This window comes from Chamaea fasciata, unplaced genomic scaffold (assembly GCF_029207755.1).
Source record: "Chamaea fasciata isolate MVZ Bird 193981 ecotype frontalis unplaced genomic scaffold, bChaFas1.0.hap1 SCAF_1, whole genome shotgun sequence".
Taxonomy (NCBI): Eukaryota; Metazoa; Chordata; class Aves; order Passeriformes; family Sylviidae; genus Chamaea; species Chamaea fasciata.
The window spans coordinates 25869469-25892510 of record NW_027094086.1 but is presented as its reverse complement, the minus strand read 5'-3'; the positions used below and the strand labels follow the sequence as shown (position 1 = coordinate 25892510).

The 23042-nt window shown below is 39.8% G+C and overlaps 2 protein-coding genes across 3 annotated transcripts in view; one reads left to right on the top strand and one right to left on the bottom strand.

Moving 5' to 3' along the window:
• Window positions 1-787: 787 nt before the first annotated feature.
• OSGIN2 (oxidative stress induced growth inhibitor family member 2) lies at window positions 788-22216 on the top strand. Of its 2 annotated transcripts, none has more exons than XM_066179106.1 (6): window positions 788-855; window positions 4537-4691; window positions 9387-9523; window positions 11185-11376; window positions 11989-12080; window positions 14044-22215. In XM_066179106.1, exons 2-6 carry the CDS (start codon window positions 4625-4627, stop codon window positions 15089-15091), a joined length of 1536 nt encoding a protein of 511 aa, XP_066035203.1. In that variant the 5' UTR covers window positions 788-855; window positions 4537-4624; the 3' UTR covers window positions 15092-22215. The 2 variants fall into 2 exon arrangements, with proteins under 2 accessions (XP_066035203.1, XP_066035195.1); XM_066179098.1 differs by lacking the exon at window positions 788-855 and adding an exon at window positions 1445-1619 and having other exon boundaries at window positions 14044-22216.
• The window catches only part of NBN (nibrin), a 32710-nt gene continuing 24104 nt past the window's right edge, over window positions 14437-23042 (bottom strand). The window contains exon 17 of the transcript XR_010720031.1: window positions 14437-14526. The gene's annotated coding sequence lies outside the window, so the exon portion shown is untranslated. The remainder of the gene's footprint in view (window positions 14527-23042) is intronic.

The following is a 23042-nucleotide window of genomic DNA, read 5'->3' as shown; positions in this document are numbered from 1 at the left end:
GTATGTTTCATCCTTTCAAAACACAGATTTTATACTAATATTCTGTATTTCCTCACTGGTACAACTCAGGTCCTGTGTTCTGTTACCTTAAGCTTTTACATTGCACATATCTAATAGTCATCCTTTGTACTGGAACCAGACCAGATCTATTGAACAGTAATTATTCTCTAACTACAAACATGGCAGTGTGTTGAATGAATAACCTTGAGGTGAACTGGACTGTCAACTACCAACAGCTGCTTCAGACACAGCAACTCCACAGCTTTGTAAGATCTTGGTATTGTGGATTTATAGAACAGATTCACAATGAAGACATTTCTAACTGTCAAGCTGAACTCTGTCCGGAAGGCTGTAATTGTTTAATAAACAGTCATAGATTTATTGGCATTCACTCTTAGTGTTTGGCTGACTTTGAGAGAGAAACACAGTGTAAGACATGGGCAGCTCAGATAGCAGACTGACCACTATGAGCAGAGCCTCAGAAAGCTGGGACTGTTCAGCCTGTGGAAGAGAAGAGCTGGAGAGATCCTTAATCCACAAATACCCAATGGAAGGGATGAAGGTGACTTCACAAGAAGACGGGAGGGAACTCAGTGGTTCCCTGGGAAAGGATGAGAGTCAATGGCCATAAACTGAAAGACAAGAAAATCTAGGCGAACATAAGGTAACCTATTTTCATTGTCAGAGTGGTCAAACACCTGAGCAGGTTGCTCGGGAAGGTCATAAATTCTCCATCCTTGGGAGATACTCAAAGCTCACCTGGCCTTGGTTTTGGGCAGCTGGCTCAGGGTGCCCTGCCTGGGCAGGGGTTGGACTGGATGACCTCCTGAGGTCCTGCCAACCGAAGTCACTGAGGTGGGTGTGACTAGGGAAGGAATGCTTTCTCCCCACATAACCGCTCCTGCAAAATATTTATGATAAGACACCATTCAAAGCAACTAACTGATCATATACGAAGCTTTGCTCCCGAATAGGTGGCTGTTAGTCAAAAGGTGCGTCGAAAAAATTTTAATTGTCTGATTTCTGTCAATTTCTCCATGTGCGTCTCACGAGAAACCCAGGGCCCCGTGAGGGGGCTGCCGTTCCTGAGGGGGCACAGCAGGACTGCGGGCCCGGACCCTCCCGCGGCGGCCCCGCAGCGCAGTGCGAGTCCCCTCAGGGACGGCAGCCCCCTCACGGGGCCGCGGAGCTGCCACTGCACCGCCTTCCCCCCGCCCCGCGCCCGGGCCAGGCCGGGGAGCCCGCCCCTCCCCGGGGGAGACGGCGCAGCCCGCATCCTCCTGCGGGAGCGGTGGCGCGGGGCCGCGGCAGCGCCGGCAGGAGGAAGGAACACGCTCCTTCCCGCTCCGCTTCCCTCCGCTTCTCTCCTCTCCTCCTCTCTGCTCAGCCCGCTGGTCCCTCCTCCCCACCGGTGCTGGCGGCGGCTCCTCCTCCCGCATGACCCAGTGCCGCATGTGAGCGAGGAGGAGGGACCGTGCGGCACGGGCCCCACTGTAGCGGCGACAGGAGGAGGAGCGGGAGCCGGCGTGCGGTGTCCCCCGGCAGCCTCATCGCTGGGCCCCGCCGGCGCTCCCCATGCCCGTGTGGTGCTGCCGCTGCTCGCTGGCCGGTCACTTCAGGTGAGGCGGCGGTGGGGCGGCGCGGCAGCCGGGCCGCGGGGCGGCGGGCGGGGGCGGCGCGGGGAACACCGGCGGGGCCGCGGCCTCCGCGGGGCTGCGGCGGCGAGCGCGGCGCTGCCCGGTCCCGCACGGCCCCGCCGGGGAAGGGATGGCGGCGGCGGGGCCCGGGCGGGCGCGCCGTGACCTTGGGCAGCGGCGAGGTGCAGCCGGGCCGGGGGCAGCCCGCATCCGCCGATGCTCCGTGTCGCTCTGGGGTTCGCAGCGCTGCAGCGCCCCGGATGCCGGCCCCGAGGGGCGCCGCTCCGCCCGCTCACCTGAACGAAATCCAGCAGCCTGTCAGCGGTAAATTCTCTTCTGCAAGTGTCAGCTTGAGACCAAATTCAGATTCCTTTTATATAACGAGTTTTCTGTTAACCGCCCACCACAGTCCGTTTCTTTCTTTCCTTTTTTTTTTTTTTTTTTTTTCTGAAAGCACGCAGTGTATTCTAGCATCTTTCAAAATGGGTACCTGGAAAAGGTACCATTTATTTTAATAACCTGCAGCAAATTACGAGTTGTTATCAAATTATTATTAGCTTTTTCAAACGGGAGAAAAACTGTTACGTGTATGATGCGTTTTTTTCTCTTCATGAGATTTTTAAAAAAATTAAGAGCAAAACCGTGGATGCACATGTTTCTACGTGTTTAGAATCTGGGCGATTGACAGAATGTAATCCCCCAGTTTATTTGGGTGACCAGTATAAGATAAATTAGGCACTAGTGTTGGAACTGACTCACCTTGTGCCCACTTGGATGTCTGCAGGACTAGAGCCATAGGTAATTGCGCCAAGTCCCTACCACTGCAAAGCTGTCTACTGTGAGTTTTATCAAGATAAAAACTGCTGGTACTTGGTGGCTTTCGGTATTGTTCAGAGGTTAGGAAGGTGGTGGCCCCTAACTTCAGATCTCGCTGGGTTCTGGTATGATGTTTTTACAAAGGAAGAACGTGCTGCTGCCAACCGTGCTTCGTATTCACTGCATTTTGTATGCAGGTGTTCCTGTGCAAAGAACAAGAAACTGCACATTGTGTGCAAATGTTCCTGTGCAAAATCACCAGTTTGGTAGTTTGTGATACACGAAGCTACACAGAACCATCATTTTTATTGATAAAAAATTCTTTTGAAGCCTATAGCATTGTGCCTATATCTCTTAAAAGAAATTTTGAAATGTTTCTTTTGGTTTTATGTTCCATCAAGCACAGTGAGTATTATAAACCTACATTAAAGCGTGTATGCTCCCCTTAAGCCTCTCTTTTGCAAAACATAAGGTAGCCTTAGTCAACTTTGAGCAAAGGCTGGAAAATAAAACAGTCTACCTGCTCTGTTCTAAAAGCAGAGATGAAAAAATCAATATGATAATTAGATACCCTCTCTCTGCTCATCTTCATATAACTTCTGCTGTTTGGGTGTTAGGTGTCTGCAAGAGCTAATGTGTAACTGTGATCAAACAGTAGGCAAGTAATTTGTTTGTTTTTATTTTTTTCATGTTGTACTGCAGGAAATAGTGGTATCAAGTACTTTGAAAAAGAAATGTAACCTCAGAATAGCTCTACACCCTTTTTAACAATGCCAGTAGGGAGATTTGTTACAGAATGTGCTACTGCTGTTGTCACTGCCCCCTCTGTCTCCAGTTTACCTCAGGCTTCCCCATTGAGGAAAGGCTTTTGAAACAGAATCTTGGGTGCTGTGGTAGTTGAGGCAGTACATAGTGTACGTGGCTTCTTGAAGGCTCTGGGAATTGGATCAGCATCTTACAGTTTTGTGTAGAAAATAATATCTGAAACACTAGAATAGCTTTAAGATGCACCAAATCTTAGAAAATAGATGAGAGTACTTTTATTTATTATTGATAATTAACAATGTTTATAAAGAGAAAAATTTCTAGAAATTTTTCTAAAAAAAATATCCCCCTGTGTTAGGGGTATTTTTAATTAAAAATTGGTTGTCCTTACTTTACAAAAGACTTGACAAAATAACTGCAGTAACAAACTATTTTTGACTCTGTGTTTCTATAGACGGATAGTTTGTGTGCTTCTTCAATGACCTGGAAAGGTTTCCGAAAGGACTTCTAAATAATTAAACAGAAAACATGATAAGACAAGTCTTTGTATTCTAGAAGCACATCTAGGCAGTGAAGAGTTACAAGAGAAACTTCGGTGTATTCTTCAGAGAAAGAGCTGAGAAATCTAGGAAAGTGGTTAGTGGTGAAAGCAGTCTGCTGTGCAGGAGCTGACCTGACTACATGGCAATTCCTTCTGTAAAAACTGTTAACAGTGGTAGGATGGGTTGTGTCTAGGGCTTAAAGGGATCACTTCACAAGGATCCATCCTCACACCACTGCCAACTTTAACCAGTCTCACTTCCCTCTGAATGGAAATTTGTTGAGGTAAAGTCCTGTGTGCTGCTCAGCCAGCAGGAAGGGATATGAACACTGCTGTTATAGCTGAGCTGCTCCTTCAGGCTTTGTCTGGCCTTAATGTTGTTAATTGGCTAGGCACTGTGTATCTCCTCACTTGATAAGGATAATGAGGAATGAGTTCTACTGTGTGTGGGATCAAAATAATGCTTGTGGTTATACTTTAGCTTTGTATAAACTGAGATTAGAAACCTGCACTTCTGCAGAGCCATCTGTGCCTTTTTGTTATGCTTCTGTAGACTTGCTAGGAGAAAGTCGACTTTTAAAAAAATCTTCCGTTAGAAAAGCTGTGCTGAAGAGTAAAATCGTGTAGATTGGATAAAACATATCTATTTTGGTCTCAATATTGCCAGTTTCGTAGCTCTTAAGGTAAAACATCAAAAGCAACTGTTTTTGAAGAGACTGTTCTGACAACAGTTCACTGTTTCATTTTAGTTTTCTCCCATCTGTCCTTCTTAATTAGAACTTACAGCGGCACTGAAACTGAAGGACAGCTTTTGAATTCCTTTGTTCAGTACTTTGGTGACAGCCTTGGGAGGAAGATTAAAAGAATGCCTTTAATTGAAGAAACTGTTCTGCCTGGGGACTCCCTTCTTACTCTGCCTGTAGTAATAATAGGTGAGTTTTTTCACTTTTTTAAAGATTCACTGTCACTGCCATTGCGTTTATAGACCTGCTGCATGAAATAATTTTGTCATTAAATAACTAGTGCTTAGGACCCTTACAATGAAGATGTTTATTAGAGTGATACAGTTGTTATAATTAACAACAGTAACATTATATTATATTAAGATACTTGTTGGAGTCCATTTGAATTCAAATTGTGCTTTGAAAAAATGAGCAGCGTTGTTTGGCAGCAGATATGGGAGTATAAACAGCAGAACTGTATTGATTCTAGTGTTGATAACATAGGGTTTGATTAATGTGATATGTCTATTTCTGTATGCATGGAGGTTGTCGATGGTACACCAGTAGAGATCTGTGGGGTCACATGGGAGAGTGAAAAGCATAATGTAAAGTCTGTGCTCTGTGTTGGTTAGGTGCTAATCTCTCATTAGTTGCCTTTTTCTCTTTGCATCCATCACTAATGTCTAAGTATTCTCCCTTCTTTTCCAAAATGAATCCAATTCAATTTGGCTAGTTTAAAATAATAAACTGTAGTCTTGACTGAACAGTTAAGGGCTTGTACTTGTAAAATGACAAAATAATAGAGAGAGGAGGCTCCATAGGTACACAACTTTATTGAGAATGCCAGGATAATGTGTATTGGGCCAAGGTGCTTCAACAACAGCTGGTCACCAGCTCATTATTGCCATGACTTCATGAGAGGATAAAGAAAAGATTTGAAGTAAAGAAGGTTTTCAATAATCTAGTCCAAAGCTGTTGGGACTAAAACAAGTACCTACCTGCAAACAAGCAGAGATTTTGGAGATTGATATTGCAACATAATTGTGTTCATAGTAAGTCTCCACAACTTTGAAAGACTGGTGTTTGTACAGTGCCTGTTCTCAAAGCTCTCTTTATGATAGTTTAAAATAGTGCTCGTGTAGCAGACTGACGTGTATGTGACAGACGTGAATCACTTGATGAGTTCTGCGTCACAGTTGAAGGCAACGGTGTCCTGGCATTTTGTCAGCCTTAGTATAGGTTTGTCATATGGTTTATGACTCAGTTTCCACTGCTTAGTTTTGCAAATATGTGTTATGCAAATACCTGTGCTCAATACTTACTTTGTCTAGAGCACCTTTCTAGGTGCTGACACCAAACACAGCTGCCTTGACTGCGTCTCCATCATCCAATTGCTTCTTCACAGATATATTTGAGACACTTTGCAAGCTGATCTTCTCCATTGAGAGCCTGTTATCACTGAGGAACCTTCAAAGGGATCTAAAATGACTTGATAATGTAGTAGAGGAGTATAAAAATAGTTGTCATCCCTCCCCCCCACCCCCCCATATATGAACACACTCTCCACTGGTTTAATAATTTCTGTGCAGTACCTGTGTTGGGAAGAAACAGATACATTCCATTGGTGTTGAACAATTTCATGCTGAAACTCTTAAAGTTTTAGAGCATGTTCTGTGCTAAACATTTTCATCTTCTGCACTGTTTTTGATCATTACTATGTCAAATGTTATCACTTCTCATTCAAATAACAAGGCTGTTATGATACTTGAATATTTGCTTTAAATTTAGACATATAATGTAAAGGTGACTCTACTATAGTCTGCTGTTGATCAAGAGAAGATTTTGCTGATATTCAAACTTCTAACCACTCCTTAAATGAACAAGGCCATGGGGATTTTGATTATACTGATTGTACAACTAAAGTCTGTAATAGTAATTGCAGTCAGAGGTCTTATTGGAGGCACTGTGTGTAAATTAAGAACAAAAACCTTCAGTATAAATTTGTCAATTCAAAAAGATTTTTTCTCTTTTTCCCAAGAATTTCCTGAGAAAATCATAGCAAGTCTAAATGCAGACCTTGCAGCTGAACCTTCATCCTGTGTGTTCTTGACAGCATATCCTCAAGAAATTTCCTCCCTTGGATTCAGTCTGCTTAAAGAATAGGAACTGGGTTTGGATCAGCTCTCTGGATGGTCCCAGAGATGTTCAGGGAGCTTAGTAGCACTAATTCACCTTAACATCAAAGAATAACTAGGTTGGAAGAGACCATCAAGATTGTTGAGTCCAACCCAGCCCTAACACCTCAACTAAACCATGGCACCAAGTACCACATCCAGTCTTTCCTTAAACACATCCAGGGATGGTGACTCTACCACCTCCCCGGGCAGACCATTCCAGTACTGTATCACCCTTTCTGTAAAAAACTTTTTCCTAATATCCAACCTTTATTTCCCTTGGCACAGCTTAAGACTGTGTCCTCTCGTTCTGTCAGTTGCTGCCTGGAGAAAGAGACCAACCCCCACCTGGCTACAGCCACCCTGCAGGAAGTTGTAGAGAATGATAAGGTCACCTCTGAGTCTCCTTTTCTCCAGGCTAAACAACCCCAGCTCCCTCAGTCTTTCTTCGCAGGGTTTGTGTTCCAAGCCCCTCACCAGCCTTGTTGCCTCCTCTGGACGTGCTCAAGCATCTCAATGTCCTTCCTAGACTTGAGGGACAGAACTGGACACAGCACTCGAGGTGTGGCCTCACCAGTGCCCAGTAGAGGGGAAGAGTGACCTCCCTGCTCCTGCTGGCCACACCATTCCTGATACAGGCCAGGATGCTGTTGGTCCTCTTGGCCACCAGAGCATACTTCATCTCAACAAATTTCCATTCCGAGAGAAGTGAGGCTGGTTAAAGTTGGCAGTGGTGTGAGGATGGATCCTGGTGAAGTGATCCCTTTATGCCCTAGACATAACCCATCCATCCCATCCTCAGTAATCTCCTTGGCCTTTGCCAGTCTTTGTTTGGGCAACATTTATTACCCATTTAATTCTTTTAGCCTTATCCAGTAGGAATGATCTGTAGTATGTCATCCTTGGCTATGGCACACATTTTCCTCTTTCCCTTGTAGACAAGCTTTGTTTATACCCCAGCAGGAAAATAAAGCTAGCTGTGCAATTGTAAAAAGATAAAAATTCTTTACTGCATTCAAGTTATAATTCTAGAAACAGTTAAGTATTTAGTCAGCCACAGAAATGCTTGTGAACTACTGGTATGATTAAAGTGTTTTCATAATTTCATGTGCTATTGTTATGAATAGTTTGTCTGTATTGCTACAGTTCTCTCTCACATCTATCACATTGCAAATGGGTGACAGGAGGGGCTTGCATCTTCTTCAAGCTTTAAATTCCTGGACTGAAGCATAACCAGCTACCTTCTTATGTTGACCTGTTTGTGGGAGGGCAGAACAGTGTGACAGTAAGGAAGAACTTTTTCATTGTCTTTAGATTCTTCAGATGATTTTCTTGTAGCCTATGGCTGTCACCAGTCTATGTGCACAGCATTGTAATAAAAGTATGGGATATTCTGTCACCGGTGAGTATAGCCTGGTGAAAGAGGAGAAAGATCCAATGTATGAAGAGACTGGGAATAAACAGGGCCTCAGCGAAGTAATGGAGGATATTTAAGTCTGAGGAATCAGAAAAGGGAGAAGAGACAGGCATTGGAGAAGTGAGATTGTTAACAGGTGAAAATAATGTGTGAAAATGATGTGTATGCATAGGTGATGGGGAAGAGTAAATGACCTGTGAACTCTTGACATCTAGAGATGAAATGGTTAGAAAAGCAAACATCCAACAATGCCTGCTATATTAAAGTATTATATATTAGTAACTGATACCCAGAATTTGCATAGAGCATGCTAAATACCATGTGTGCAAACAAAGTACTGACTAGCAGTTCATTAGGAGAACACTGTGCTTTTCATTCACTAAATGAGGAGCTGTAGAAATAACAATACACAGCCACATATTTAAATTTTGTATCATAGTATGCACTTTTCTGATTTAGTTTTCCGTGACCTTTGATGTCTGACTTTGCAACATAAATGTTACTTCTGTATTTGCATGTGATAAATATGGTCCCCTACTTTGTTTAATACTAGTCAAATAAATAGAAATGTTTACCTTATGGTAATGTTTTGGTCCCATCTATCTCATACCTTTAATAACATTTTAAAAATAAGTGTCTATTAAAATTGCAGCAATACATGTATACAAATTGAAAATGCTACAAAGCTGGTAAAAGTGTTTGACTTGATATTCTTCCTGAACAATGAATGAGGTCTTACATGAGTTTCTTGTACTTTGCGACTTACCTGCAGGAGGTCTGTGTTCACTTAGCTTTTATGTTGCTGTTTTGCTGTGTCTGTAACTTCTTTTCTGACTTTCAGTCTTCAGCTTTCTGCTTGTCTCATTCTTCCTTTTATTTTGTGGACAGACGTGAAGAGCATACAATCCAGATTGTCTGTCTGCTCTGTGCCAATGGGAATTCAAAGTTGTAAGATCGCAGTAGTATTCAGCTGTAACTGTGACTGACAGGCAGACCATTATCTGTCAGGCCATTTTCACACAAGGATAGTGAAATTGACATACTAAATTTGGGAACTTCTTTATATGCATTTTGCTTCCTGGTGTAAAACTCGCATGTTTGTTTCCCTTTACTGAAAAAAATTTTGTTCTGTTAATTAGGAGGACGGTCCCACAAAAAAGCTTTATTTTACTGCAAAGTTTTTATATGCTGCTTTGAACCAAGAGAGCCTGGCATTATACTCCGTCAGTATTATTTTGTTGTAGTGTATTTAGTGATTAACATACTATAGATAATAAACATTTTTACTAAAGCAGTGAATTTTTTCTTTAATAGGAAATGGACCTTCAGGAATTTGCCTTTCTTACCTGCTGTCTGGGTACAGGCCATATTTGTCTCCTGAAGCTATACACCCAAACCCCATCCTACATACAAAATTAGAGGAAGCTCGACATCTTTCCATTGTTGATCAGGTAAGCTTTGGTTGCCATCTTGTCTAGCTCTTTTCCTACTGCAAGCGTTAGTGCATTAATAAGTTATTTTGTTATTCTGTTAATTTAAATAGAATCAACTCATGACCATTAGATCCAAATTTGGACTGTGTAGTGTAGTTTGTGGTTCTTGAAGGCTTTTAGTTTGTGGTGTTTTTTGGTTTTACAGTCTGCTCTTTGTTGTGTTCTTACTACTTGCCAGGAGTGTCTAAAGTATGACTTGGTCAGTGGCTGATGCAGGAATTCCAGTTGTCATGTCCTGGGATGTTTGGGCACTATCACCAAGGAACCCATGCTACAAACATACATAAAATACATGTAGTTCAAGTAAAAATAGTCTTAAATACTACAATTCTTACTAAGATTTCATTTTTAGTTATACTGGGAATGTATATCATCTATAAACACAATCCATTTTTCTTTTTGGAACAGTATGCATCCTTCAGTGTTTGTGTTGTATTGTTGTGTTGTTCAGCTCTTGTGCTGTAGTTGTTCCCCATATATACATCCAATTTTTCTGTCTGATTTGATTAGTTAAATCTTCTCCAGCATTTTTCTTTCCACTTGTCTGTTGGTTTGTCATGTTAACACTGTTTTCCACTGACCTCACTGTACTCCTGAGGGATTACTGACAACGCTATCACTGTATTGCCTTTGTGACTGATTTATTTGAAATACAAACATGGATTTATGTTTGTAGAGGGTAAATAGGGGGTTGTTTGGCTTTGGATTTTGGAGGGTGTTTTTGTTTCAGTGCTGTGCTATTTGCATGTAATGTTTACCCTAGGTCTCAAGGTCTTTTTCTTTTGTAGGAGAGAAAGTTGCCTACGTTTTGGCTACAGATGTTTCATGTTCTTCATCTTTTCCTGACCCCCTGATATTTTGCCTAATTAGCAAGCTAAGCTTGCTACTTACTTTTTCAGCAAAAATTGGTCTTATGTCCAGCTCTTTCTTCAAATCTCTATTTTCTCTTCATAATTTGCTATTGCATACTTTTTGCAATTATTGCAATTTTTAGAACAAGACTGGTTAATGGATGCTGAAATGTAAACATTTTACAAAGTTGTAGAATGTTTTCTCAATACTAATTGCTGTGTAATATAATCCTAATTTTACTTTTTAAAAAGAATGCTTATATTATCTCCATTATTTTAAGATATAATACGTTAGTGTTGGAACTAGCTAAGACCTGTCAAAAGAGCCTTTTCTACTTGATGTTTAAAACTTAATGTTTTTAGATTCCAATTTTGCTTGATCAAAATGGGGCTCCTAGAAATATTAGCAGTCTTTTGTTAAAAGCAGTCTGCTGTCTATAAATATAAATGCTACTAAGTTGCTCTGATCTCTATTTTTCCACATATTTCTTGTTCTACAATGAATACCAAATATTGACTTGCCCCAGAATTACTGTTATTAACATGTAATTTTTAAATGAGAGATATATTATTCAGAGTTACAAAGAAGTGAATCATAGCAGTTATTTCTGAGAAGTGTTTTGATTGAATATCTACATTAAATACCTTTACCTAAAATGCAGCTTGAATTAATTGTGTTTTCTGTTGCAATTCAACTTCTGTCCATCAGAATAACATGTTGAACATTCAAAGTTGCACCAACATTTTTCAAACTTTGTCATCCTTCAGGATCTGGAGTACCTATCAGAAGGCTTGGAAGGACGCTCCTCAAACCCAGTTGCAGTGCTTTTTGATACACTGCTTCACCCTGATGCTGACTTTGGCTATGACTACCCACCTGTTCTGCACTGGAAGTTAGAACAACATAATTATATTCCCCACATAGTGCTCGGAAAAGGACCACCTGGAGGGGCTTGGCATGTGAGTAAAAATTTCATCTGGCTCCTAAGGTAACTTGGGAAATCTGTGTTTTGGGTTTTTTCTTACTGCCTTACTCTAGGGCTGTTTTAGATGGTAGTGGCAGTTGCAGTTTCAACTGCTCATTACCAAAGCCCAAGTAAGTGGGGGATATGAGAAAGGAAGAAAGAAGTTGCCCTTTCCTTGGGTGTTTGTGACCATGAGTGCTGTCTTATATTACTAGGATTTTTGTTAGTTTACATTTAATGAATTATAATGAAGAGTATTTTCTATAACTTTTTTTTTCTTGTCTGCATTGCTTCCAGGTGCTTTCATACAAAATCTTAAATCTTGGTGTCTTTATATAATTCTGCTTTCACATGTTTTTATTCCTCTTTTGTATTTTAAATAACTTGCTTTTAGTTACCCTTTCACATGCTCTCTCTTCACCTTATTCTTTATTAGCTCAGGTGGTTGCTTATTATCTAACACAGAAATAGTTCTTCAGTTCTTAATGTAATGTCCTGGTTTTTATGTTGTGTTTTGGTATTTTGTTGCTCTAAATGAGTACAGTGAGAAGTGTTTCACTGGTTTTTGCGTGAATTTGAAATGTGTCTGCTCATGTTTTCTCTACAGTCCATGGAGGGCTCAATGCTCACCATCAGTTTTGGAGACTGGATGGAATTGCCTGGCCTCAGCTTCAAGGAGTGGGCAGCTAGCAAACGCAGGTAAAGACACTGCAGAATCTATTTGGAAATCCTAGTGGCTCTAAAAATCCAGATAACTGGAAAATACTCAAACTTAACTGTTCACAGGAGGGCTTCTTGTTTAGTTTATTAAATTGCCTGATAGCCCTGGAAATTCTTCTGCTGTGTGTATTCTGATAGAAAAAAACACTGGACAATGGTCAGGCAGAATAATTGCTTGTGAGTGCACTGAAGGCAAATGTAGAGGCAGCAATGTGTTCCACCAGCATTTCAGAAAGAGGCACTTACTGAAAGCAGTTCTGGTCAGAGGTGAGGGAAGATGGAGGAAGGAATTTCAAATCCACTGAAGGAAGTATTGCAAGTTCCTCTTTCAACACTGCAGCTGAAGTTGCTGTGCACACCAGCTTTTTTGCCATTCAGGATTATTATATATTTCAGCATTTGCTTTTACAGGCAAAACTGCAGCATCTGAAATCTATGAATTTTAATTTTAAGAGAATAATTCAGTATTTCAGTGTTAATTTGTAGCAATAAGTTTCTTGAAAAAACTTGAGAAGAAAAGTTACTCTTGTGCAAGCTTGCTGGTTTTACTTCAGTTCATAAAGGCCCGTCAGCAGATGAACCTAGGGACACTCTACATGAGCTTTTTCTAAAATTTTAATTTTTTTTACTTTGTTCTAGCAAAATTAAAGGAAGCTGGGTTTGTAACATGTATGGGAAAAGAAGAAGTAAAGTTACTTGAGCATATGTCTTTAAGGGCAAACTGTTACTCATTTCAGGACAACCCTTGAAGTGAGGAAACTGTAGTTTTGTTCTTTAATACTTTTCTTAGATAACCACAGCAATCTTGCCTCCTTATTAACTGAAATCCCATAAGCTGCTTATTATCTGAAGCTATGTATTATAGTTTTCAACAATGCTAAAACCAGAAATGCTGACCTTTTATACTACAATTAAACAAGCTCATTTGAAAGGATTGATGATAATGTAAAATTCTAGTTATGCGGAATAGTTTCCTAAGTTTCCTTGGAAGAGGTGTCACACTGTCACATTATTCTCTTCCAGTATCTCATGAGGATTTTCAGAGTAGTAACTTGAGCATTTAAAAGAACATGTGCTATTATCTTGTTAGTCTAAGAGAAGGTAGTAATCAGTAGCCTGAATATAATTTTAAGTGCAATTTAGCGGCAATCCTGATGTTCACTACAGTTTGTTTTGCCTTCTTCCTAGAGCTTACTTCTAAAGAAGCAGCAAAATTTGTGCAACTGTCCCAAATAATTACACTATCAGCTATTTTTCTTATAAATGAGACTGCAATAATCAGGAGAAAAGCACAGATATAATAGCAGGGTTGCAGTGCAAAAATGTTTTTTATTGAACACTTGCACCTCACAGTCCTGTTTACATAGTTGCATTAACACTCTGTGTCATGTTTGCTTTGCTCATTGATGTGACATGGAACAACTTCATTTGATACTTAGTGAACTTAACTGTGCCCAAGGGACCGGTCTTTTGTAAAGTATAATGAATGCTTGGTTCCAGTAACATATTGAACCTAGAGTTTCAAAATTAGCACTTGATATTAAACTAGGACATGTAATTAATTAGATCATAAGTAAGTGTATTCTCACTGGGTTCAAGTTCAGCCAATACTGTATTGTTGATAGTTGTGATGTTCAACTTTGTAAAACATATTGAGCTGCTGTGGTACTCCAGAGCTTGGTTACACCTAACTTGTTAATCACCATAGCAATTTACATTGTATAAAGACTTTAAAGTATATTAAAAGAGTTAGCTGGTCTTGTGTATCAGGAAACAAGAGAACAAATAAATCAAATGCCTTTAAAAATGCTGAACTCAGTGTCATTTACACTGAGAAGATTCAGTCCTCATAAATTTGACCTGTCATGTGGTCTGTCATATCTGATATTCAATTTACCAATAAGGTCTATTTATTAACTGGAATCATTCAATTTTCTTTCAGAAATATAAAGAGTGATCGAGTAATGCCAGAGGAAATAGCTTGTTATTATAAACACTATGTCAAAGTCATGGGCCTCCAAAAGAATTTCAGAGACAATGTTTACATAACATCAGTGTCCAGGCTTTACCGAGAGAAGGATGATGAAGGTAGAAGTCAACAAAATGAAGATATTTCAACACAGCATTTGGAAATGGAAGATGGACAGAAATCACTTATTAAGAGAAACTGGGAAGTCAGAGGTTATCAGAGAGCAACAGATGGTTCTCATGTGCCCTTCTGCCTCTTTGCTGAGAACGTGGCTCTTGCAACTGGAACCTTTGATTCTCCTGGCCGCCTGCAAGTTGAAGGAGAAGACTTTCCTTTTGTCCTCCATTCCATGTCTGACTTTGGAGCCGCAATCAGCAAAGGGAAGTTCCGTGGGAAGGCAGACCCAGTGTTGATTGTGGGTGCTGGACTGACAGCAGCTGATGCAGTACTATGTGCCTGTAACAATAACATCCCGGTAGTCCATGTGTTTCGTAGAAGAGTTACCGACACAAGCCTCATTTTCAAACAGTTACCTAAAAAGCTTTACCCGGAATACCATAAGGTCTATCATATGATGTGCACTCAGTCTCATACTGTGGACGCTAATCAACATTCTGCTTACACCAGTTTCCCTGAACACAATGTACTTTCCTTCAAGCCTGAAATGAAATGTGTTCTTCAGAGTGCCTCTGGACTGAAGAAAATTTTGAAGTTTTCTGTAGCCTTAGTTCTGATAGGTTCTCACCCAAATCTTTTCTTTTTAAAGGACCAAGGCCATAGCATAGGTCATCACTCTAATCAGCCCATCACATGCAAGGGGAATCCTATAGAGATTGATCCATACACTTATGAATGCACTAAAGAAGCCAACCTCTTCGCTTTAGGGCCTCTGGTGGGAGACAACTTTGTACGGTTTTTAAAAGGAGGTGCACTGGGCATTGCACGATGCTTGGCAATAAGACGAAAGAAGAAACATGAATTGATTGAAAGTGGGGATGGAGGAGGTGATGGGGTACCATAAAGGAGACATTAGAAACCCTCACATCCAGGATTACAGATGTAGTCTTAACAGAAAACTCACTGGCAGCAAAAGTTGATAGCAGTCCCATTTCTGTTGTGTACAAGTAACCTGCGCTTGTATTGCTTGGTAAAGGATGCTGATATTACGATACTTCACTCTTTAAAAATAGAAAAAAAAATTGATCTGCTATTTCAACTGATATCAACTGGAACTGCTTCCAGATAAACAGAAAATGAGACTAACTTATCTTGGCCTGCCTGTCTGTCATCTCTTGCTCAACTACAAGAGCAGACTTCGTCTGTGAAAGGCAATGCCTACCAGAGTGGCTTTACATTTTAGTGTCAAATGTGACAAAAATACTGTTACCATGAAATTGAAATAACTTCTAAAAGCAGAAAGCTTGTTTAGTACAAAGTGATTCTTTGTCCCGAAGCAAATTTGGAGCCTTCTGCTTGAAAGAAGGATTTTATTTATTTGCCACAGTAATACCTGGAATGAGCACTTAGTAAAATGAGTTCTACTATAAGAAGGACTTCTGTAAGCAAGAAGTATTCCTCAACAGTTTTCAATTATCCTGGTAATTGGAATAAAAGAATAAGCATTCCCATTTAACCTTTAACAATTTGACACAATCCATTAATGTTTCTTCACACTATGCCTAGAGTTGGGTGAGTGCACAAAGACTAACATGAGATGTTCCCCTACAGTGATCTGTACATTTCTGAGAATATTCATTAACATAAACAATAAAGTACTGATCTAAGTGCTCTTATTACAGTGTCAATATCATGAATATCCAGTAGACTACTGAAAAATTAGGTACATGAGAAAATTAAGGGGTTTATGCTTCCAAGCTCAGGAAGACTGAATGGGATCACTTGGCTGATGAAGGTGGGGTGGGTGATAGATATTCTCATCTCCCATTTGACAAAAAATTGGTTCTTTTTTTTTTTTTTTTTTCTAGAGCAGCACATGATAGTAAAATATTTTAGCCTGCAGTTTTTGAAACTTAGGAAAGGCTTATATATCTTACAGCCAGCTAAAAAATAAACCAATCTCAAAACAAACATGCAATAGTTCCTTTAAATCTTAAAACTTCTAATGAAAGACAGACTTGTACCTACCTCTGAATCTAAATTTCATCTTTCTGCACCATGATGTAAGACCTAGATTTTATTTGCTGGGTTTTACAGTAGTTTACCTAAATACACTCATAGTTTAAGTTAGGAAAGTGGACTCCCAGAACTCTCAATAGACAAAAATGATTGTTTTTAAGTGTTCTTTTACAAAATATTTTAATTCAGGTCCAGTGTGATGAAAAAGATTTTTTTTCCATTTGGGGATTTTTTTGTGTTAAAGAATGCTGTGTTAGTTTCAAGTATTCTGTTTGCATGATTAAGAATCTCCATATTAGAACTTCAATGGATTTTAAAAAGTAAGTTAGGCTTTGTGAAGCTGCTAGTGGTTGCTGGTTTCTCAGCTGTCTTAACTTCCATAAGTGGTAGATAGCTATATTCAACAAATGCCTGTTTTCTGTGCCTACTGAATTACAGGGTTCTGTGGCTACTGCAGGTCTTTATGCATTTGAGTAAGTTACTCAGACTTTGGACATAGAAGTTGAAAAGGTAAAGGATGCACGGATTAAAATTACTATTTTCAATGGAAGTCCAAAATAAGTTATGAAATTATGCTACTACTAATAAAAAATTTCTGTCTAGAGCCACTTAACAGCATAAACACAAACAAAGGAACATTTCTATCAATTTCTGCATTGCCCACATGGTAGGCTTTAGCCATGCATTGTCAATACTAGTTAAGATACTTTTTTATACAGATATTGAGCTGATTTAAATTCCACTAAAATCTAGGCTTCTTTTCTTCAGATTTTAATTGACATTCTACAATTTGCCTTCTCTGGCAGAAACTGTGTATATAGAAACCAATTCTAAACCTGTGGTACCTAATAATTTTAACTGCTATAAGTGCTAAATACTTGATTATAGAACTTTATTGCAGTTAAGTTATTGGGAATACATCTGCACTGTGATTAAATTCCTACAGTTTTGTACCAATATAAATGTCCAAATACAACATATGGCATGTTACTGCTTTTTCATTTGCCATAGGAGTCATTCGAAATGCCAGCAAAAAACAAAAAAATTACTCAGCAGTTATTTTGCAAAAAGGGGAAAAAATCTTCAGCCCCTTTCCTAGCCTCTGCTGCTGCAGCTACTCACAAGCTCTGTGTGTTGTAGTGACAATTTTGTAGCAGAGATCTTTGACCTACTATTACACAAATATCTTTCACTGAAACCTTACAGCACCTTGAGGTTTTACTGCTTTTTTTTTCCCATCAGTCTTGCCAGTATTTTTGAGATAAAAGAGAAATCTCAGTGGTCATGTTTATTAAGCCAGTTTAAAAGCCTTTTTCAACCAAAGCTTTGCTAAAAGATCATCTTGTGTCTTCTAGGGATTGCTAGATTTAAAGTTGTAGTGAGACTTTATCATTTTTGCCTTTCTGATTTTAAGAGAAATTTCTGTTTCTCTCCTATTTAGTATTTTGAGGAACTAGGTGATAGAAAAGTTTGTGCTTCGCCTTAAGGTTGTTTTACCTACATACCATTTATTGTGAATTAGATGTTCACAATGAATAATTGTCTTTTGGGGAAACACCTTGTTTCTCAGATTAAAAAAAAACCAAAAACACAAGCATTTGAATTTCCTGTGTAATATAATAATTTGCAGAAAGGGAGACTTTCTTTCAGCCCTTCTTTCATTGCAAAGGATTAACTTTTAAACATTGTGGATTTTAAAAGGATACTTAAGATTTATCATGAAAATGCAGACAGGAAGAACATAATTTTTAGCTGAAGTACGTTACTTTGGATTTACAGAATTTGTAAAGCTCTGTTAACCCATACTGTGTATTTTCTAATAGGCAAGTGGAAAAACAGCTTTTACGTTTGGATTTGGTTCTTAATGCTGTGAATGTGTCTCCTAGTTAAATTATTGCTAAGAGTATTTCAAGTAGTATCCAGATGCTGAACTGGGAGCAAGATTTCTCCTACTAGATTTTTCCTAACAATCTGCCTCTTTCCAGTGCCTCTTCTGATTGAATTGTACTTAAAACTTTTTTCACAAAGGATTAAGCCTAAGTTTCACTCAGTTGAGTAAATGCGGGAATCATTCCTGCAAGTAATCCAGAGAGAGTGATGACACCACCATCAGTCTCTTGTCTCTTAGGAAAGTGCTTTGTCTTGGACTAGAAGCCTGGGCTTGCCAGTGACTGCATGAAAAGAGTGGCTCCCAGAAACCGTGGTTGTACACTGAGAAAGGGAGGGACATCAAAGTGTATCCCACAGCCCCAGGTCCCTAGTCCTCAAGCACTTAGGGAACTGGTGGGGCATTCTTGTATTTTACGTCTGGCCTGGTGGACATAGGCTACTTCTTTTAAATTATTTCAGAGTGATATTTGCATAATGAAAAATACTAATTTTGTAGAAAGAGGTGGCTGTAGCTTCTCTCTCTCACAGCTCAAGAACTGAAAAGAAGGCTAGAGCCAGAAATCCAGAGTTATTTACTCAAAGCTGGAGGAAATCAAACTAAAACCTCAGCTTTGAGACAGGCCTGACCTGCCTACCCAGCTGAAAGAAAAGGCCATTTTTAGGCCAAATGCTCTTAAAAGAGAATGAAAGGGAGTAAAATTTGGAAACTTGTCGTGAGTCTTGGCTGCTGACAAGTGCTGACAGTGAGGGCTGATGGGAGGAGAGCTGTGAAGAACATGGGCAGCATGACGTGCAGGTGGGTGGGTGCTGCCTCTGAGCAGCTCGTCAGTAGGCTGGGGGTGTCCCATCCTCCTGAGTCTGTGATAACAGCTCTGCTCTGTTCATCCTACACCCTGCTGGGTCTTTGTAACTGGCCATTAACTCAATGCAACGTGTGTGAGAAACTGTCTTTGCTGGCTGAGCTGTAGGACTGCATCAGCAAAGTGGTGTGCCAAGAGATCAGGCTTTGTTACTCTGCTCCCAGATTTTCAACTTCTGAAAAGCAAGCAGGTATCTTCATGTAATAGCAGGATCTGGGCTGTCCAGTGCTCCCAGACATTTCTAAACAGAAAGAGGTAGCACACATATGCCTTAAAAGGCAGCTGATTTTATTACTGTCCCTATACTAATGATTTAACTTTGAGTAAGTCAGGGACAGAAAAATGCCCAAAGGTTTATACTGCTACATCTTCATTTAGAAAATGCATTAGAACCTTGCAATAACAATGTTCTGTCATAATTTTTGGATTCTTATTTTAGGGTGGGAGCAAGACAAGAGCATTCAATGGATGTGAGAGCTTTTTGTACAACTGTTCCCCCATTTCCCCTTGCCCAACCTGAAAGAAGTTTTGTTTTGTTTGAAAGAAGTGTAACAGTTGATTTTGCTTAGCAGAAAGGATGGAAATTGAAGCATCTTTGACAGAAAGAGAATGGTTTTGGCGACATCAGGTTTGTACCCCTAAAGTGAGGAATTATAAACAGGTCTTTTTCTGAAACAGAGTGTATTTTGGGGAATATGGTACACTGGGAGTTTCAATTTAATTTATCTTTGAAGCTCGAATTACATGGAGAATCTTGTGGTCAATGAATTTGATGTAAGGAAAAAGAATTATGGGCAGGGGAAAAAGCATTTCTAGTGTTGTTTAGTAGCTACAGTGAATCTAAGTGCTGTTTTAAAGATGGTTTTGTCTTTGTAGATACTAGAACATTTCAGCTCAAGCACACTTTGAACTTGAGTCCATATTATACCTGTCTGCATGTTCGGTCATTTTCTAACTGATAATTTTGTACTTTCAGGGCATCATAAACCAACTCTTAAAACCTAGGTGTAATCAGTAGTCATCAAAACCAGGAAACAACTTGTTCTGGAGACTAAGTAACTCTAATTTGCACCTTCCTCCTTCCTCTCTTTATTCTGAGATCACTGGCAATGTGCAAGTACCAGCCTACAGTGGATGCTTCAATAAAAATTCGGCTTTATGTCCCTAGACGCCCTCTGTAGTCTTACATGCCACCATAAAGAAAATTAAGAACTAGGTTTGCTATGTATTCACAAAATACTGTAGAATCCTGGCATTTTTAGGTTGTTTTTTAAGTAGATATACAAATATCTTTCATCAGTTTGGATGCTAGGACCAGCTGCTATGTGAACAGTGAGCTTTTGTTAAAGAACTGATCCTGCTACCTTACATCTCCCTGGCCCAATTTACTGAGTCAATACTCTGACCTTGCCCATTTCTGTTAGACTTTGTATGCTGGAATTCCAGTCTGAAATTCCATAAAGTATTATATTCATCTACCTATATGTTTGTTCACCCACAACGCACCTGGTCTTGGAGATACTGTGTAAATATCATTTTTTTGTGTGTGGCAGTGCCTGTTTTCATCTTTCGCTGGAGTATGCTTGCATCATACTTTTTTTTTTTTTTTAAGATGAGCAATGTAAACATACAGAACATTTTCTGTGAGCAAAGCGTCGCTTTTGATTAGGTGATAAATATTCCTGAGGTTTGCATGCTAGGCTTGTTTTATATTAATGTGTGAAGACTGATTATAGAGTGAAGGCAAAAAAAATTAAAATAGTGTCACCTGGAAGTCACTTACTTTGATTTTGAGAAGTAGGGAATTCAAATGAAAGATCAGACTGCAGAGGAGAAGGCATTCAGAGAGTTGCAGTGTTCAGAATGAGGGAGAAGGTGGTGTTCTGCATGGATCTGGTGCTGAAACCAATGACTGACAGAGATTCCAGTAGTAAAACCTGCAGCAGAGCAGTAGGGGCAGAGCGCTAAAGCAAGTGGTAGATAGAGTTTCTAGTCAGGGATATCTGATACTGTGTAGCATTTTTATAACTATCTCATTGGAATGTGGTGATGGTGATCAAAGATGGCAAGAAGAAGAGGGAGGAATAATGGTAAAGGAAGAAGCTTCATTTTTTGGCACATTGGGCTTGAGTTCTAAGGAGATACTGAAACAACCTGAACACAACTGGAATTTAAAAATCAAAAATCAGTTTGTGAATTTGTGACTCAAATCAGATGTGGCCAAATGTGACTGAGGATTGATTCAAGAAATGGGAAAGAGCAAGAGGAGAGGGTGCAAGACTCCCTCCAGTTTTGTGGGAGAGGGAGAGACAGGAAAAATACAGACTGAGAAATTTGCATAACGTGGACTGGAGCAAGATGGGTGAGTGGGTTAGAGGTAGGGCTACAGTAGAAGCTTCAGTACTGTCTCAGTTAGGGATTAATGTGGAATTGAGCATATCACGCATCAAGAATGAAGGCAAGGAAGGGGACTTGGCATTGCAGAGGAAGTTGATGGGGGAGGTGGCTGGATGGAGGAACTCAAGCTGACTGCAAACACACTTTCTGCACTTAGCAACTGGTGCACTGACAAAGGAGAGGTCAGACCTGACGCACAACTGCCACCATTCTGGGAGAAGGTGGGGGAGGAAGGGTAGGAGAGAAAAGGACAGACTCAGAGGTGTGAATGGACAGAAATAGCACTCACACTTCAACAGTGAGTATCGTGGTAGTCTTCTCAAAAAAACCACAAAAACCTGTGGCTTCCCCAGCTGACGTAGAAAATGGGAAGTCAGCTGAAATTAGTGTGAGTTAAACTGAAAATTAAACCTATTTTCATGCAGGGATACAGCACCCATCCATGGTTTTAGTAGTACATGGAGTAATTCAATCTGCTTTGAACTGTTTTCATCAGCTAAGCTGCTGAATGCAAGACTGTATGTGAAGAACCTTGCTAATAAAAAGTATATTTGGTTTATATATTGTGTGCATCTCCTTCCTGTAAGCAGTGTGAACAAAGGTAATAAATGTTACAAAAAAAGCATCCCAAACAAACCCTCAAACCGCATTACACACAAAAAATGCAAGAAAAAAGATCTGAAGTTTCTGCTTAGATGTATTTTTAAGGTGAAGAGCATAGTTTTGTCAAAAAGGTGGGTATACTTGCAGACCGTGAATGTGGCAGATGAAAGAAACCTGATTTACTGAACTGTTTTTAACCTTCTAAAGGAAATCAGCACCACACAAGCTCTCCCAAAAATGAATGGTTGAAACCAGAGGGCACAAGCTGCACAGTAAAAATACAGCACACAGCAAGATTTCTGAACTGCAGAATGCAAAGCTGATTGCCCTTGCCTGTGCTCACGGCTTTTGCTTTACCTATAAAAATGCCCCAACCCATGAGCATCTTTCTTCCCATCTTTTCTGATTCTATAATTCTCTCATGCTGCTGGGGGAGAATGTGTGAGTGGCTGCATGGGGCATAGCTGCCTAATGGGGTTAGCCTACAACAGTATGTTCTAGACCAAAAAGAAAATGCCAGGTGAAGTTAATGCACTAGCTCCAGGGATAAGGCAGATACTGGTGTAATTTATTGGACATTCAAGTTTATTGAATCATGTAATCATGTCCTTTATCATCTACCTCAGAAACTTCAGTAACAGAAGGCCAAACCAGTAAGCCAACAAGCACATTACCTCTAATATCCTGAGGTGAAAATCATGCCAAAAATAAGTTAAAATGGAAGGAAGACTTCAGAATGAATAGGACTTGTTACATGAATTTGGTGTTACAATTCAATGGTTAAGGGGTTTGTATGTCTAAGCTTTTTAATGCAAGCCTAACTTCTTACTCAAACAGCAGAAGCTCAGGTGCACTAATGTGCAGGCTTTTCATCAACTGGACAGTAGCTGAAACCAAACTACCAAACTATAAACGATAAACTTACAAACCAAACTAGATCACCTACTAGGCACCCTCAAGTTGGAATCCTAGAATATTCTGAGCTGAAAGTGACCCACAACTCTTAAATACTAAATTTTTAAAAAAAAAAAAAAATCAAAGCTAGTAAATTCAGCTGTCTGGGAAACTGGATTTGAAAAGCTCTAA

What these genes read in the sequence shown, in the direction of transcription:
- OSGIN2 (XM_066179098.1), top strand. Translation starts at nt 1,576, where the DNA reads ATGCCCGTGTGGTGCTGCCGCTGCTCGCTGGCCGGTCACTTCAG. An exon ending in TCGCTGGCCGGTCACTTCAG is followed by an intron (nt 1,620 to 4,536) that starts GTGAGGCGGCGG and finishes CTTCTTAATTAG; the next exon opens with AACTTACAGCGGCACTGAAA. An exon ending in CACCTGGAGGGGCTTGGCAT is followed by an intron (nt 11,377 to 11,988) that starts GTGAGTAAAAAT and finishes TTTTCTCTACAG; the next exon opens with TCCATGGAGGGCTCAATGCT.